This window comes from Terrapene carolina, unplaced genomic scaffold (assembly GCF_002925995.2).
Source record: "Terrapene carolina triunguis isolate 2854851 unplaced genomic scaffold, T_m_triunguis-2.0 Scaffold130, whole genome shotgun sequence".
Lineage (NCBI taxonomy): Eukaryota > Metazoa > Chordata > Testudines > Emydidae > Terrapene > Terrapene triunguis.
The window spans coordinates 9,943,862-9,962,875 of record NW_020664481.1 but is presented as its reverse complement, the minus strand read 5'-3'; the positions used below and the strand labels follow the sequence as shown (position 1 = coordinate 9,962,875).

The following is a 19,014-nucleotide window of genomic DNA, read 5'->3' as shown; positions in this document are numbered from 1 at the left end:
GTGAAGGGAAGAGAGAGATTGCTCTCCCCCTGCTTGTAAAGGCACTAGGTATGGTGGGATTCAATTATAAATAAACTGCACAGGGTGTTGAACCAGCACAAGGGTCTCTATGTGATTTATAGACAAGAGTCAGAAGGAGGCCCTGTTACATTCTGAATTAAACTAATTATTTGGTTTAACATTAATTCAGGCCCAGATTAATAGAATGGAAAAAGGTCCCTGTTCAAAAAGACACTACCTAGTTGCTAGTTTGCATGCACAATTACTAGGGTTGTGCTCATAACAGTGGTAAATACACAGTTAAGTGTCCATGTGAATGCATTCGCTGCCTTTGCATGCATCCAATAATTGCACATACATTTTTTCAGACACACAATACTATAAATCTTCGTCTCAACCTCTAGCATCTCCAATTAAACTCCCATGATAGCCCATTAAATTCAATTGCAGTATATTTTAAAAGATGTTAACCCTTAACAGAAAAGCTTACAATGGAAATGCTGGAGCATCTATTGTGAAAATGTTAGCAAGCATCTCAATACATAATAAGTATCAATAAAGAAGCCATTTTAAAATAACAGATCCACAGTGGAATCTTTTTTTTCCAGCTGGACAGAAAATGCTGAAAGAGGAAGAAAATTTCAGTCTTACCTTACATTTATTTGCACCATAAACCTTTCTGGCCACTTCCATGATTTCCAAGACAGGATCAAAATATAGGAACATTTCCTCCCCTTCTTGATTACCCACAGTTACTGGATTTTTTAGAATTATTGTTAGTAACTTCTTTGACTCTTTTTCTGCATAAAGATGAAGATGAAGCATTCATTAAGCTTCAAACACTTCTTGTTTAGCATTGAAAGAACATGAAACTCAGTTGTAATGTAGAGTTCTCAATTTGCCTACCTGCTGCTCTCTAATCAAAGCTAAACCGGATGATATTTAAATGAAACAATTCAACGTTCAACTGTATGAAAAATAGTTATTTTTCTAACAAATAAAGTACTTTAACCTTCAAAAATGTATTTACTCTGTTTTCAGACTAATTAATAAGTACTGTAGAAAATACAGTTTAATTCTTTACATTTTTTATAATGTTCTGGAAAAAGGGCCAGATTATTCACTGCCTTGAAGTTCGTGTAGTTGGTAACACCTGTGTAAAATGACAAATGGGTGTAAAATACTGACAATGTTATACATGAGTAGAGAATTCCAATCTGATAACAAGTATCAGGGGGTAGCCATGTTAGTCTGTATCTACAAAAACAACAAGGAGTCTGGTGGCACCTTAAAGACTAACAGATAACATTTTGCACCCGTTTTGTAAAGGTTTAAGTGACTACAAGGCACTCAAGAAATCAAGCCCAATTAATATTTGTATTCACTTTCACAATAATTATAATAGCAGAACAAGTTAATTTTATTCTCCCAATAAAATCCTTGCAATACCATTATATTTTCCAAAATTTTGCAATAATTTCATAAATCAGGATTCAAAGAGTTTTATAATTTATAATGCATCACTCTTTCATGCTGTGGGCTTTTCCTTAATATATGTTTATAAGTAATTTTATAACATTTATAATTATAATTAATTATGCAAAGAAATCATAATTAGCCACTTGTGGACAGTCACCCAAAATATGTATGCAGCTGTGGTAACTGCACAAGCAAATTAAGCATGAATTTTGCAGAGCAACTGCGCAACTAACGACAAATCAGTACCCATATAGATGCATGGGTTTGAAGTTCTTGAAAGCAATGAGAATTTTGCTCATTTAAGAACTGAGTAAGGACTTTAGGATTTGATCCAGAGTAATTCAGAATACAAAATTAATTTACAGTTAGGCAGACAGAATAATTCAGGAGTAAAAGAATACATTCATGTGTGTCAATACCTTCAAGACTATACATTTCTACCTCTTCTTCAGGTATGCTGACTGTTTCCCATTGATGATCCTCAAACAAAAAACAAGATGTTTTGAAAATAAAACTCATATTAAATGATAAATTAAATGTAAATGTGCATTATTACAATTATTCTTTAACTAACATCCTGGAACATCAAGACATTTGTGACAGTTTTTTTATTGAGATTTCAAATCCATCAATTCAGAACAAACTGGAATGGATGGAAAGAATGTATTCTGAACGAAGGAGCTGAAATGCAGAAACTAAAATTCTATAAAAAGAAAGATATTTCTCACATCTGAATGCTCAGACTCACCAGTACAAGAACTTATATCTGGCAACAGTGTGAGTGACATTTCCAAAGATGAAACCAGAACATTTGATGCAGACTCATTCAGCAATGAACAGCTGCAAATTAGATTCAGAAGGGAAATTCTTAGTTTTAACAGCCTTTAATTTTTACTATTCTGAAGTTGTACACATCTGATGTGTACAAAAATCTAAGGGATTTTGCAAGTGAAAGAATCCCAACTGAAGTTGAACTGATGTGTTATGGCTGAACGATCAGTAATGCCACTGCCTATCTGAATGAGGACCCACAAGAACAGATTTTCAAACAACTTAGGCATAGAACTGCACAGGACATTGTGTGTATAAACATATTACAAAATGTGGGCCACAATTTCCAAGTATGTAAAAACCTTGTTGAATAATGCCGTAAATTGGTACTTGCCATTCATTTTCTGTTAATATTTATGTTTTAAGAATAAGCGAGATACCATCTATGTATTTCCACTTAGCACTTATTTTAAAATGAACTGTACTGGTTTGCAATTCACTCTCCAATTTCACAATAGTGCTGAGAACATCTCTTTTCAGGCTGATTGTTTTGTTTGGAAAAAAAATATATTTTCCATATGGTCAGGGAAAGTTCGCTTACTTCATCATCTGCTGCAACATAGAAGGATATACTTCGGCTACCAACATTAAAATCAATCCAAAATTCTTCAAGATTTTCATCCAAAGGTATCTGTAGCTAAAATATATTTTAAAAATTAACTTAGGAGGAACAGGAGGTTCTCAGAATAATGTATTATAACACAAAAGTAGGTAATTTAAACAAACCTTAAATACATACAAGATGTCTGTATAGCACTTTAAAATAATCTTTGTTTTACTCTCTATGTATTCCCAATTGTTCTCTACTTACAGAACTATACATCAGTTGTATTAAGGGAAAATCTATACAATTCACAATGAAGTTGTAACTTACCTCATATTTATCAAGGATTGCTGACAAACAAGGATATGTAAAAACTCTATAAGAAAAATATCTAGTAAATCTTTTTGCAAAATTATTTAAATTACTTTATACCTAGACTAGAACAACATAAAAATAATGGATTAGTTCCCCTCCCCTCTGCCAAAAAATTCTACTTCAGAAAAAAAGAGTTGAAAACAATCAGTGGGACAGTCCAGGAAGGTTGACTATTCAAAACTTGCACTCTAAAAAAATTAAAAATTACATTTATACATGTCACAGTCCCTGGATAGGCTGCTGCTGCTGAGAACCTCTCTTTCCCTGTCCCCCAAGTGCATCTCTTTTAAGTGATAGGCTAGTGCCTCCACTTCTCTTTGGGATGGGGCACCATGGCCCAACCACTCTCTGACAGTCTTTGGGTTACATCCTGTCTCTGTTTGCTAACCATGTTACTTAGCTGGCCCAATGGGCTTAGCTTTGGTGTCTCCTATTCTCATGAAGATCAAATTGTAGCCTGCTTTCTATTTGGGGAGGGAGGGAGGTGGACTAGATGACCTCTTGAGGTCCCTTCCAGCTCTACATTTTTAAGATTCTATGACCCTGGCTCACAATCAGCCTCCTCCAGCCTGCAGCACAAACTTTCTGTTTCAACTTCATGGCATGCTGACCACGCCCCCGACCCTTGCAGTGGCACCTTTTCAACTGGTCAGGTCTCTTGATCTTCCAGGATCTTGGCCTTGACAAAACAGCCCAGTTGCCAGAGTCGGATCTGAAGATTCACAGCTATAAATCTGGCTATTGCATTTGAGGAGCAGCTCCTCACTGAGGCCATTGTTTTATCTTTCATGCCTGGTTTCCTTAACAACTCCTTTCATCTAACTATGCATTCATGCAGGATAATATGACAAAGATACACTGAGCGGCATATGGTAGTTATAAAAATATAACTATTTTCCAGTTTTCCGCAATGCATCCTCACAATTTAAGCAAAAACAGAATTTGGCTGCAATAATTTTAAAATAAGAACTGAATAAACCCTTGACATGAGTGCTTATCACACAATCACTTAACTACCCTGCCAACTCATAAGACTAAAATGACATGTGGAGTACCCTCAACATTATATTATATATTTCTTCACTTCTGCTAGGTCTGACCTCTCCAGTAGGTATCATGCTGGACTAGTGCATTATCTCAGTCTAAAGATACCCTAAAAAAGGAATCACAGGATAAATACCCATAGCCAGATTCTCAGCTGATGTAAATTGGTGTAGGTCTATTGGAATCAGTGATAATCTGACCCATAGTACCTAAGAGAGCCACCTTCTTCCAGGACTAGAGTCTAAGGATCTTGCAGTAGAGACATGAAGAATGTGATTGCAGACAATGCATATATGACCTTGTTTCCATTCATCTTGCACCAAAGATAGAGAACTGAACACTTCTGTTTCTTATTTCTTAGTTATTTTTAAAAACTGTAATACTCTTTGTATGTATTTCTCGAAATAGTTATTCCCACAACCTTAACTTGAAGTTATCTTTTTATAAACACACATTTGGGAATTTTATAAACCCAGCATCTAGTTATAAAAGATAACAGCAATGAACATACACCAAACCCTTCAGCATTTCTCATTATATTTGCTATTTATTGATTCTAAAATGTTATAGTTGTGCATGGCACCTTGGCTGTTTTTGCAACAGAGCAGCATCATGTTCTTCTGCTAATATTATTGTAGCTCAGAAGTCATTAAAAAAAGGGGATTTTTTTGTGACATTTTCTTTCTGAATAGCCATTCAATTCCAACCCGAAAACATCTTTCCTTTAGCAATACTCATTTACCTTCTTTTGTCTCCAAGCATTCCGTTCACCTGGTTAAGAAATTTTCTGCAGTCCTATTAAGAAGCAGAGCACCTTTAAGTAATGTAACATTTTCTCTCTCTGAAAATAATTAGTGTTTTTATATGACTTACTGTTTCAAACTCAGAGTCCTTAATTCCTTTAAATGCATTGGTCACAAACTCCATAGAAAACCATTGACGTGCCAGTTCTCCTCTTTGTTTTTCTGATGTCATTCTGCATAAAGCTTCAGTAATGGCTACTTGCAAGTCATAGTCTATAACATACATTTTACAGCAACAGTACAATTAAATAGAATGCCAAGCTTAAAAGTTTATATGTAGGAAACAGATACTAATATTGTTGAATATAAGGTCTTATATAAAAAAAACAAAGCTATTTCAACTTAAAAACTAAAAGTACATTTTAGATGTTCTTACATTGATATTAAATAAAATGCCACCATATAATGCAGCGATGTCCTACAAAAACAGCTATAAAGCTGCTAAAGAAACTACTATTTAAAAATAAGTATTACAGGCTAGATCCCCAGGTGCACCAGAACAGCACTCAACACACATGGAAGGTGAAAGGGGGATAGGTGGCTGTATACCAGCTTACTGTCTGCCAGAAGTCTGCTCTAACCTGTGTTGGCAGATAATGGTCCTCAAAGGTCCGCACTATTTCAATTCATTTTGGAACTTCTATGGTGGAGAAGGCCAGGAGGGACTGATAGACCTGGCTATGCATTATTTATATTATAAATAATGCCTAAAATACTCCAAATGCTTTAAAATTTCTAAATGTATATTAATACTGCATGTGCCATTTTTAACTGCCGTTCTGAAAAATACATTTTTCAGATGACTGAATACTACTAGTCTTGTCTTTTTTTATTGCCAGTCTTTTTAATGGGTATATAACATCAAAATAATTAAACAGTTTAATAATGAACCTCTTAAGTGAAGTTCTGTGCTTACCTCCAGCATCTAAAATTCTCTTTCCCATATCATTCCTGTGAAATAAATAATGTAGATGATTCAATTTGACCCAAATAAAATGGCAATGTAAAAGTACATAAGAAAAGCTTATATTGGCATCAGAGAGAATAATTTTCAAAATATGGAGTGAAATCCTGGTCCCACTGAACTCATTGATAGTTTTGCTATTGACTTCAATGGGGCCAATATATCATCCATAAAACAGCAGTGTTTTTGGCTCCAGACAAATTAGTAATTTTAAAATGTAGGAATTTACAGGCCAAATGTTTAGTAAGCATCCTTAATTGCATGTGAAAGACCTTTAGATGCATTTGTTTTGTTCGGAGTCTTTGGGGGTGGTAGTGAAGAATCGTAGAAATGAATTCTCCATGCCTCCTGCTTCCCGCTCCACATATGGTGTTACTCCCTGTTCTGTTTAAGAACCTGGATTGCGTAGAAGATTTAGATTTGCAATCCAAACTTCTTCCTCTGCCACTCCACTGTGGCTCTGCAAAAAAACTTTAGAGCCACAGTAAATCCTCAACACCATGTCCACCAGAGGAAACCGGGAAAAGTCCCACATGCTTGAGATGTTTTTAAAAAACAGAAACCAGAAGAAAACCTGTTGTTGAGGGAAGAAATGAAGGGCCACTCATTTCAAATCCACCTAGGGCAAGTGTGTTGGGGGGTGCCAGCTGATCCTATATAGCAGTATCATCCCTCCCCATGGAGAGGGTCTACACATATGAAAAAGGTGCTGGTAGCTTCCTTCTATCTTCCACATTCCACTCCTCTGAAATCACAATATTTTTTTCACAGACTCCATGGATCTTTCTTCATGGATGACAGTTCCATGTTTCTGACCTGTAAGCCTGGAGATTTCTCTTCTGGCTATGCAGACCTTTCAAGACATTTCCCTGGATGAACAATCTACCTCCAACCAGTGCATTCGTAAAGACTCCTCAGAAGTGATTCCCAAGAACCAATTATTTTAGGACAATCAGGTGAGGTGGACTCAGCTATGACTGAGAGAAAGGCAGATCTGAGCATCCAAGGAAGAATTACCTGAATGGACTAAAGTGCAGTCTCCATGTGCTATGTAGTGACGAACGCAATCATGGACTGAATAGAGCCTACATTTGTACAGTTATAAATGGATCCAATAAAATAGTCAGGTGTAAAAAGTTTTCTTCACAGCTATGTAAACAATATATTCATGTAAAAAGTATATTAAAGATTAATTAATTACATGACAAGGAACATTTCCTTCGTGGAAATAATTTTTTTTCTGGCTTCTCGAGGCATGGTATCAAGCATTGAATTAAGTTTTCTTACAGCCTAAAGAGGGGGAAAACGAATATGTTTACAAAGAAACACACTATTAAACTTTTTTAAAAAGTTTTAAAATTATTCTCTCATTACATTGTGGGCCTACAGTGATGTAGGTTCACAACATATTAAGTAGAAAAGAACATGTTTAAATAACGAAGATTGTGACACAAAGCAAAATAAAAGAGTGACAGGTGCCAATCTTAGTTACACTAGTGTAAATCCAAAGTAACACAACTGGACTTCAATTAATTACATTAACATGGACACTAATATAAGCACTTAAAAGGCCAACATCCTTACTTGTTGATGTAAATCAGGGTGCCTGCAATTCATTGCTGGAGCAAAAATTACCTGCAATTTTTATGGATGCAACAAATGTGGGCAATTTGTATCCATAAAAAAGGCTGGGCTTTTGAAAATTTAGCCCTTAATGGAGAGTGTCTTTCTATAAAAGATAATGATTTTATAATAGTTTCATACCCAAGGAATGAAATCCTGGCCCTACTGAAGTCAATGGGAAAACTCCCATTGATTTCAACGGGGGCACGATTTCACCCAAGATATTTTATTGACATGAAAGCATACTATGTAAAATACTGTATACTACAGATACAATTTATTAACCATTTTACATTAACAGACTTTAAAAAGAGATATTTCTGGCAATTGCAATATAGCCTATGTTATATGCTTGTATATGATGCTTATCACTATAGTATTTGTATGACAAATAGCATATACTTTGTACTTTATTGCCTAAAATGGAATTTCTAGTCTAGGCAAGTAAACTTTTGTACATTCTTAGAGAGATGGCAGGATCATTAAAGTTTCTACAACTATTTTGTTCTTCCCCTTTTCATATCTGTCTAGCTAAATTGCTAAGGAAATTCACAACCTTCTGTTAAATGCCTACTAATAAAAATGTTGGTTAAATTTTTTTTACCTCTTGCTGAATATAAATATTGATTCTTACATCAGCAACAAGGGTACATATTCTCAGTATAAAGCTTTCTAATGTTTGTATTTTACCTAATCAATTAAGAAAAAAAAAGAGTTAAAAAGCAGTTTATCCATGAACTGAGAGGTTTTGCACACAATTTTTCAACAGTATTCACAAGTCTAGCATTATTATATATCCAATAAAAAATTTTTTATTTACAAATGAAACAATCCATATTAATAATTCCTTTCCAAAGTCACACAAGATTGCTGATATTTAGTGTACGGACATTATAAATTCCATATATTGCAGTTAAAATGCAAAACGAACGGCTGCTTACCTTATACATGAGGTTCTTTGATGTCATCTGTGTGGATTCAGCTCTAGATATGCATGTGCCCCACAAACATGAGCTCAGAACCTTTTAAATAGTAGTGGGCCAGGCCTGCACTGTGCATTTCCTCAACCCGTGGGCATAAATGGCAGTGTGACCACAAGCCAGAATATTTTAAATGCTGAATACAGTCCAGGGTCTTTGGAATAAGGGCCTTCACCATGTCAAGATTGTGTTTAGATGTCCAGATTAAATATCTTTTCCATTTACAGGAATACGTTTTCCTTGTGGAAAGCATCCTACTTTGCAGTAGGATCTTTTGTACTGGAAGTGGCATAGGAGACGAAATAGACGTGGAGAATATAACTAGCATTGTCTCAGCCAACATGGAGACATCAGGATTAGTATCATTACATCCTGCCTGATTGTATACGTCACTCGGGGAATCAAGGGGATTGGAAAGGTATACATAAGACCTTGATCTCATGGTATGAGGAAGGTTCTTTTGTTCAAGGGCTCATGCTTGCCCTAGAACAAAAGGCTGGACATTCCACATTGTCATTGCTATCAAACCGGATTATTGAATTGCCTCACTGGTGAAATATTAGCTTGATGATGGAGCTCTTCAGATATCCTTTGCAGTTGGTCATGGATTGTCTATTTAGAAAATCTCCTAGATTGTTGTTGACTCCTGGGAGATGAAGAGTTCCTGGGTTAATCCCATGTTGTTGACATCATAGCCATAATCTGATAACCTGTTGATACAGAGGTGATGAGCAGCACCTCCTTGCTTGCTTACAGAGTACTCTACAGATGTGTTGTCTGTGAGAATCTGCATTGTGGAATTCCACAGGACAGGATAGAATGCCATGCAAGCTACTCTGATCACTCTTCGCTTCAGAACATGTATGTGAAGAGTCATATCCTTTTGAGAACAAGTTCCTTGTATTTAGAGGTGGCAAGATGCATGTCCCAACCTGTCTCCAATGCATCCATGATCAGTATCTTTGTAGGAGAAAGACCCCTCTCTAAAATTTCTGGGGGTCAGAGAGGGGTCTTCAGTTTAGAGATGACAGACTGCGTGATGAAACAACAATCTGCATGCACATTTGATGTCTCATAGGGCAATACTCCAACCTTAGCCAGGCTTGTAATAGATGATGGTAAAGCCTGGCAAGCAGCATCAAGTACAGGCTGACAGGTGACCTAAAGTCTGAGATAGTTCCGTACTATCATTGCTGGATTCAATTTGATACTGAGGTGATTATCGACTAAAGAGACAAATCTGTCTTCAGAAACATATGACTTTGCCATTTTTGGAGTTGCATACAGCTCCTATGAATTCTATTGTCTGTGAGGGAATGAGAGATGATTTCTTATAGTTAGCTATGAGGCCCAGCTGAGTGAATGACTGAAGGACATCGTTCAAGGCTGCAGCACCTCCTAATGGGATCTGCCTTTGATCAGACAGGAGAAACTTAGAAAATCTGGGGGTGGAGGGTTGGGGTTGTTCTGATTTTTTATCTGAATCAGAAAAACAAAGCAATAAAGGAGAAGTATTTAGGGAAATTTAACTGTAAGTAGATAACTACTGGTAGAAGAGAAATCTTCTAAAGGGTAGCAGGCACACGCCACTAGTTCCCTCTCGCTGCCATGGACGGTAAGAGGAAACAAAAACAGTTGCAGTCACTCTGCTCTTCATGATTTTGGGTGGGGAGGCACGAGGACATGCATGGCACTGGTGTGGCCCAATGGACACTTATTTGAAAGATGCTGACTTCGCCCACATTGTGTGAGATCCTCATGGACACATACTTGAAAAAGAATGTGCTTATTAGTTGCTACAGCAATTTAACAAATGTCACACTTGTTTGGCAAAACACAATTCTGTATGCACATGGTTCAGTCATGACCACATAGGAGAACTGCTTCAACATACTGTGGGAACACTTTCTGCTACCTTCACATTGGTATCTGCAAGTGAGGAGCTTTAATTTCTCAAGGGCTTAAAAGCTCATTTGTTTGAGCTCTTGTGTTTCTAGGTGGCTCCACAAATGCTTGTTTGTTTGGGGGTTTCCATACTAGATCAAATATCCAAGACCTTCCAGAATACACATGGTTCCAAAGGTCATAGATTTTGACTAGATCAGATCCTTTGCCAGTAATATAAAGAAGCTATTTCAGTAGTGATCAATCAAAAAGTGGATATGATTAGCAAAATAACAGTAACTTAAATACTGATTTTTGTACATACCTTCACTGTTGGTATCATGTACAAGCTATAATAAAATGAGAATATGAATACATTTTAAACACTTTACATATTAACATGCAGAATAATTTACTTTGTGTCCATGTACCTAAAAATATTTGGTCAATGTTCAGATTTTACAGTTCTCTCCCACAACTAAAACATGTATACTATTTCAATATATCTGTCATAAGAATGACCATACTGGGTCAAAGATCCGTCTAGCCAGTATCCTGTCTTCTGACAGTGGCCAATGCCAGGTGCTTCATAGGGAATGAACAGAACAGGTAATCATGAAGTGATCCATCCTCTGTCGCCCATTCCCAGCTTCTGGCACACATTCCTGCCAATCCTGGCTAATAGCCAGAGGTGGACCTATCCTCCATAAATTTATCTACCGGTAGTTCTTTTTTGAACCCTGTTATAGTCTTGGCCTCCACAATATCCTCTGGCAGAGTTCCACAGGTTGACTGTGTATTGTGTGAAGAAATACTTTCTTTTGTTTGTTTTATATCTGCTGCCCATTAATTTCATTTGGTGACCCCTAGTTCTTGTGTTATGAGGAGTAAATAACACTTCCTTATTTATTTTCTCCACACCAGTCATGATTTTATAGACCTCTATCATATCCCCCCTTAGTTGTCTCTTTTCCAAGCTGAAAAGTCCCAGTCTTATTAATCTCTCATATGGAAACTGTCCCATACCCCTAATCATTTTTGTTGCCCTTTTCTGAACCTTTCCTACTGCTGATTTCTACCTCCTCATCAAAGTGATCACTTCTGTAACTGCGTACCCTACCGCATGATTTCTGAACCTTTTCCAATTCCAATATAGAATATACGTGTCAATAATTAAACCCCTAATGGTGCAAACATTTATGCACACACTTAATTTTATGAACAGGAGTAGTGCCAATGACGGCATAAAGTTATATGGAGTGATGTTGTAGCTGTGTCAGTCCTTAGAGACAAGATGCGTAAGGTAATATCTTTTACTGAACCAACTTCTGTTGCCAAGAGACAAGCTTTTAAACTACAAAGAGCTTTTCTTTAGGTCTGGGAAAAGGTACTCAGTGTCACAGGTTGAATGTGCACTAATTACTTATGCTAAATGATCGGTTTGATCTTGTATTTAGCTGTGACATTCCGAGTACCTTTCCCTGACCCAAGGAAGAGCTCTGTATAGCTCAAAAGCTTGTCTCTCTCACCAACAGAAGTTGGTCCAATAAAAGATATTACCTCACCTACCTTGTCTCTCTGCATAAATTTAAGCATGTATGTAAACTGATTTGCATGATCAGGGCTTCGGAGGCTTAATAGACATGCACTGCTACTACCTTTTGGATAAAATAATAGGATAAATTGAGAAATGTTGTGCACTAAGCACTTGCATGGTCAGGTCTTTTATTAGTAGGCAGTATTTCCTATACATATGGAGTATTTAAGTCTGAATGCAAGTATAGTATTTTTTAACAAAATGAGCTGGTAATCTATTTTTGTCAAAAACCACATCAGTGCAACATTAGCTGAAAAAGAAAATTAAGTAGGAAAAGAATGTTTGAAAATATCTTTTGCTGTTAAATCACTGTTTTTACAAATACATGCTTAATATTTTATAAAATGGTTTATGAAATATTTTTACCATCAAAACATCGAAGAAATCTTCAACTAGACTTGTAAGTGCTTCATTTTTTTCATTTCTTCTAAATATCAGAATTTCTTTTGCCTTTTCAAACCAACTAACCATGTAAAGGGTAAAAACATTACTTTTATTATTAAACATGAAGCAAAAAAGCAACATTTTGTATTATACATTTCCAGATTATTCTTTTCTATTATTTTTAAAAGTGTCCAGATTTCTTTGAGTAGATTACAACTGCAGCCTCCAATTTTGCACATATACTTAAGAAAATGCAGCTGATTTCTACCGATCAAAGTGATCACTTCTGTAACTACATATCCTACTGCATGATTTGTACTCACAATAACTATGTGCCCAGTTTTGTTACTGTTATTGTTTACACAAAAAAGTGGGAGAGGGTACAAGGCTGGCTGAAAATCTGCCTATAAATGTGAATAGAGTCATGCCATTATCACCCATCTTGTCATTTTTCTCTTTTTTCTGAAAGCAACTGAGAAACAAGCCAGCAGCAAACATTTTCTAAGTCTACCACCATTAATTCTATTCAGTGAAACAGATACTGAATGTAAGTTGGAAGTGGTCTAACTAAGATCAGTATGAATATACAGGTTTGAGTCATGGATTGGTGCACACATTGTACAGGTTGATTTGGTAGTAATTAATTGAAATTGTATGTTAACCCCTTGAAGGTGCTAGATCTAAGGCTCCTATTGCTAGCTCTAATGCAAAATTTATTAACACATTGCACCAGGAAATTCCAGCTTTTGGCACTAACGCAGTATTTTATGAAAACCTAAAACAGAACTTCTTTTCTCTTCTCTCTCCTTTTTCAAAACTACAAAGGGCTCCTAATTTAGCCAGGAACAAAGCTTACATGAAATATCTATCATCATTGTTATTACAATAGTTACTAGAATATCTAAATTCATTACACCTTACATTATTTATGAAGACTTCACTGTGCTGTATCAACATCTCTTTACAAGATATAATTTATTGTATAATATTTAGAACTGATTAATCAGTTATTTTGTCTTCAATTATTTCTGAATTAACAAAATTTCTAACAATCTTGAAAAAAAATGTTTGCTTATTAAACTACCCATAGCATTATATATGCTTTATAGTGCAATACATATGATTTTAGTTATACTTATCTTTTCAACAAGACCATATTTGATCATTGCTTGAAAACCATCTCCACCCGGTATGATGATATTTTTACCATATTTCTGAAGAGAATTTAGCAAAGTTGAAACATTCTTGACTTCTTGTTTGTCAAGTTCCTAAAATTGAAATACCAGTAGAAGCTTCAGTGTATAGTATAAAGCAATCTGTACTTCATTTAGCAAAATAAATGTTTTTGTGTTCTCATAAATTATTACATATGCTTGGATAATATTTCTCTTTCAAGCAGCTGGAGAGAAAGAAAAAAAAATTGCTGCTAAATGTTGGACCAGTGCCCCAATGATTCAGTTGTAATCTATACCCTTTCATTACTACTCTTTACCACTGGAGGTCACTAGAGATATCTAATTTTAGTGTCAGAGAAAGTAAAACCAAATAAAATCTAAGGCTTTCATTCAAAACTACATATTTTCAAGCAGTATGTTGAGGTTTATTCTTGAAAATTAGAGGTAACTAATCTTAATTTATGCATATATGAAAAAGTTTTTCTTCCTGGGGAGAGAATCACCTTACCTCAGGAACAAATGAACAATCTCAAGATGAACAAGTAAGCAAGTAAACCTTTCAAAAATAAAAATGCATTTGTTTAAAAAAGAAAAAAAAACGGTCACAATAATTGTTAAAACACCTCAAGACAGTCTTCTAAATACCCTGTAACTCAATTAGAAAAAGTAAGATTATAATCACATTTCATTATGTTTACATTTGTATAATTAACATATATTAAAATGAAATGTGTTTTTTCAAAATTAGTATTTCTAACACAGGACTACTGAATAACTGTACATGGGGAGTATTGATATTAAAGTGATACTTACAAGTAAGCACTGCAATGCCATTGTAAACTCCTCTGAATGTAACCTGATTTCTAGTCTTGAATGTAACACTAAAAGATATGACTGCTATGGAATTTATTTGGTGCTTTAGAATGGTCAAGTAAGAAGTAGGTCACCATTACAGAAGAAAAGTAATATAATGTAGTGTGATCGATTCAAATATCCAAAAGTATACTGTGGTCATAAAGGAAGATCTTTTTAGAGAAAAAACGCTAGTAGCATGCACCAGACATTTTTTGCTAGCTTGCTGGCTATATACAAGCATAGCATTGCAGCTAAAAACTCTGCTATATTCTTGTAGCAATACAGATCGTATAGACAATATAATTGTGAAATTTCTTCTCAATGGCTCAGACAAACATAAAACGTTTGTATAAGTTACCTGAAAGGTTAATTAGTAGCCTTAGAACCAGCAGACCTCTACTGTTGTAATTAATCAGAGTTAAATTGTGGCATTAAGCAAGCACATGTTGGGGACAATGTGGAATCATACTGCCCTTGAGGGAGGTCAGGGAAATGCAATAACTCCTGGAGCTCAGAGGAGGGCAGACACTGCATCATCCTTAAAGAAGGTGAACCACGTGTTCCTTTCTGCACCACACTCTGCCCCAACCTCCTCTCATATATCTCTGTAGACTAGAGGCTGGAGCCAACAGAAGCACTAGCCCAGTAAGAGTGCAAGAGTTCTCATTGTGCCTGGCCTCTATATAGGGATTATGATGGAGGAGAAACTCTCAACAACCTCTCTTTGCACACGCACACTGAGTTTTGGATGCAAAAGAAATGCAGGACTCAGCCTTAAGTGGGCAGAGATCACTTAAGTATAAGCGGTCAAATGTTTAAAAGAAAAGAACTCACCAAACAACAACTCCCATTTAGGCACCTAAATAACTGGACAGATTATTCAAAAATACTTCGCACCAAGCAGCTCCCATTGAATAAATTGAATAAGTATATTCTCAGTGGGAGCTTCTGGGTGTTGAGCTCTTCTGAAAGATGGTCCTATCTATGAAAGCAGAGGACTTTTGAAAATCTGACCCATGGTTCTTTGTTGAAAGGAAGTGAAAAGGGAACAGAATGATCTCTGTGGGAACTTTGGGTGCGCAAGGAGCACAGGAAGGTGCCCTTAGATAAGTTGAGATGGTGGAAGAGTATTAAGAAAATTAGTACAGATAGAAAAGTGACACTTACCAGCCAAATGTGAAAAATGACAAAGCACCTAAGGTCAGTGTATTGAAATAACAGAAATTTGAACAGTAGATATTTAATAACGAATATTTCATTCTCTGAAGGAAATACTAATTTAAGAACACTATCAAACCCTGAGTTTTGATGTCTTTATTATTTTTCAGCTCTCCAGTGAATTGCTGATGTAATCCAGACCATCTCACATAATGTTTTTTGCAATATTCCACAAGCAATAATAGCCTGAAACTTTTTGAAATAAAAAGCAAATTACCCGGCATATAAGTTTGTCAAATTTGTTGAAAAACTGTTTGCTGCACTTATGAGAAATGTTATCACATCCTTCTGTTTGCAGAAATTGTTCTAATAACTGGAAGTTATTTTTTCTTGTGGCATCATCTATGCATTTTTCCAACTGCTAAAGAAAACAAAAAAATAACTACATTACTATATGTTGAGATTTTATATTACTTTAACAAGGTTTGATACAAAAAAATTTTTAACACACTCCTCTTCAGGATCTTAGCTAATAGTGTGGTGCCTTTCCATATTAATATGATAATATTGAAAGTATGTGGAAAAGTGCATTATAGAACACTATCACTTTGCAAGATCAGATGTCTGACGAGAAAAAGACAACAGTTGATAGACACTGGTCATTGTTACTTCTTATTAGCCTGACATCAACTAAAATCAAGCAAAAACTATTATTATTATTATTTTTTAAATAAGCAATGGCCTGCTCCTTGTCCAATTGAAGTCAATAGCAAACTTCCACTGATTTCAATTGCAGCAGACTGGGACCCACACTGTCCTACTTCCTTACAGTTATTCTTTGAAAATATAATCTAAAATTATAAGTGTTAAACACAATTAGCCTTAACTGTTAGTAACAGTCATGCAGTACAAAGTTAGCACTTCAGCTTCTTGGACAGTGCTAAAAAGCTACCTCTCAGCATTATGCCATAGAACTAATGATGCAGTATCTTTAATATCAAATATAGGGCCCAATCCTGCTAACACCAGAACACATGAGCAATTTTACACTTGTGAGTAATCTCATTGAGTTCTACCATACCATTGTTTAAAAGAAAAGCTGAACATGTAAAGAAAAAAGCATTTTTCCTAGTATTCCAAAACTACATAGAATTCACTTCACTACTCATGAAAAGTTATTCATGTACTTAAGTGTCTGCAGGATCAGGCCTGTAGAATCAGTTGACTGTATAAATAAGACATTCTATCATTAATATTATTTACTTCGTACCATCAAAATTCTATTTACTCTACAGCTATATATGACACGCCAAAACACATGATGGTTCTGAATTTAAAATAGTGATTTCACAGAAGAATTGTTTCAAGCTGAAAATAAAATTCCCCAAAAGTTTGCAAAATTAATACAACTTTTAAAAACATTGTATACAATGTTATTGTAACTGTGTTGATCCCAGGACATTAGAGAGACAAGGAGGGTGAGGTAATATCTTTTATTGAACCAACTTCTATTAGTGAGAGAGACAAGGTGGGTGCTTTTGAGCTACACAAAGCTCTTCCTCAGGAAACCTTGTCTCTCACCCACCTCATCTTTTTTTTTTTTTAACACTGACATTTACTCACCTTTATTCATTTCAAAGTGTATACCTGTCCCTTAAAAAAAAAGGTTTGGAATAAATATATCTTATTTCTGTGGTATTTTCTTAATTTTCTAATTTACCTAATAATTAGAGCCCTGCAAATCCCTGGATATTTGCTTTACAGCCGCAGATATCCGCATCCGCAGACCATTTTTGCAGATTGTGGATGGATGCAGATCCAAATTTTATATCTAAAGCCCTGCAAATCTGCAGATATCTGCTTTATATTGGTCGATCATTTTTCGTGGACCAGATGTGCATACAAATTTTGTATCCATGCAGGGCTATACTAATAATACAGGTTGGTATTCTTTGTCCCGTTCCTAGGTCACTCAGAGATTGCGTTGTCTGTCTAGCATTTCATAGCTTTTTTATTAGGAAGATGAAAAACTATCATTTGAAAAGGAACAAGAACGATATATAGTGATGCACGCTTTCTTCAACATCTCAGATGTCTATGAATACCTGATTTTCTTACATTCTTCAATTTTCCAAACTGTTTTTTCTAATTTGTCACATTGTAAAATCCTTAGGGAAAGGAACTAGAGTTCTTGACCTAGTATTCCTATATTTTTCTACACCAATAAGCACACAATGGTGCTCAATTGTTAAATAATATACTTAAATCTTTACTTATAACTAGGGACTAGAAAAGGTAGTAAATTAATTAATTTAAACCAACAACTAACTAATACACAGTAAACACAGTTTTCCTATCTTACAAATACATACCTGCACCTCACGTTTAGCTGGCATTTTGGCAACTTCACATAATCAGCTGTACAACAAAGGAACAAAATGTCAGAAAAAATACAAATGACTAAAATGGATTTTCCAGTAGAGTTTACAATTGATTTGACAAGCATGGTTTAATTTTTAGTCAGTAAGAAAGTACATTAGAATTTCTAAAAATTTGAGTGGGGCACTACAAGAAGTATTATGTTTTGTTCAGAGACCAACCATGCACCCTAGATTATTTTTAGTATTCAAGCAATTCTTTGCTTTATCTTAATGAATTTTCAATTAGTTTCAACAGTTCCACTTTACTTTTAGAAAGCTTACACTCAATAAGAGGTCTTTATTAGCATGCGATAATTCTGTGCTTGTGAAAAAGAGCCAATCTATTTGACAATGGGGATGGGTCGGTGAAGCCCAACAAAAAACCAAAGATCCACCCCCTTAGGTGGCAGAGGGGTCACTAGTCCAGATATCAGCAGCAATGAAGAGACAAAACATTAAAAAAAGGGGCAGGTTTGTAGGTGAGAGGATCAAAACAAGTGATCCAGAGGAGACACCAAGCAGAGAATGCCACAACAATGTGCTAGACTCCAAGGAATATTTTGGCAATTTAAGCCCTTCCTCTCTTTTTGTTCACCAAAACAGCAGACAGCACGAACACAATGCTCTCTGTACTGCCCTGCTAATATGCCTCAAACATGCCCTCTCCAAGGTGTCAAACGCCTTCTGCAGATGGGTTCTGCAACCACTGCTGTATGGTTTTGAAGCAATGGCACACCATTGCATTGAAATGATCCTGCTCAGTCAATCCTTCAACGCCCTGCTGAGATTGTCAAAAATGGTGGCAATTGGAGAGCCACAACACATTTATTTTGCACAGGAAGCACCTTCTGTGTTACCACCATAGTGAGCCTGAGGATCGAGATGTGCTAGAGGAAGG

General features: G+C 35.7%; 1 protein-coding gene across 1 annotated transcript in view; it reads right to left on the bottom strand.

The window, feature by feature from the left end:
• SYCP2 (synaptonemal complex protein 2) overlaps positions 1-18,092 on the bottom strand; it is a 56,262-nt gene extending 38,170 nt beyond the window's left edge. The window contains exons 1-14 of the mRNA XM_024195905.2: positions 18,069-18,092; positions 15,974-16,114; positions 13,648-13,776; positions 12,491-12,595; positions 10,853-10,877; positions 8,268-8,353; positions 7,242-7,330; positions 5,993-6,027; positions 5,147-5,289; positions 5,016-5,068; positions 3,185-3,230; positions 2,852-2,947; positions 1,899-1,959; positions 652-800 (exon numbers count right to left, since the gene is read on the bottom strand). Of these exons, the coding sequence (XP_024051673.1) occupies positions 652-800; positions 1,899-1,959; positions 2,852-2,947; positions 3,185-3,230; positions 5,016-5,068; positions 5,147-5,289; positions 5,993-6,027; positions 7,242-7,330; positions 8,268-8,353; positions 10,853-10,877; positions 12,491-12,595; positions 13,648-13,776; positions 15,974-16,114; positions 18,069-18,092 (1,182 nt within the window). The remainder of the gene's footprint in view (positions 1-651; positions 801-1,898; positions 1,960-2,851; positions 2,948-3,184; positions 3,231-5,015; positions 5,069-5,146; positions 5,290-5,992; positions 6,028-7,241; positions 7,331-8,267; positions 8,354-10,852; positions 10,878-12,490; positions 12,596-13,647; positions 13,777-15,973; positions 16,115-18,068) is intronic.
• Positions 18,093-19,014: the final 922 nt, after the last annotated feature.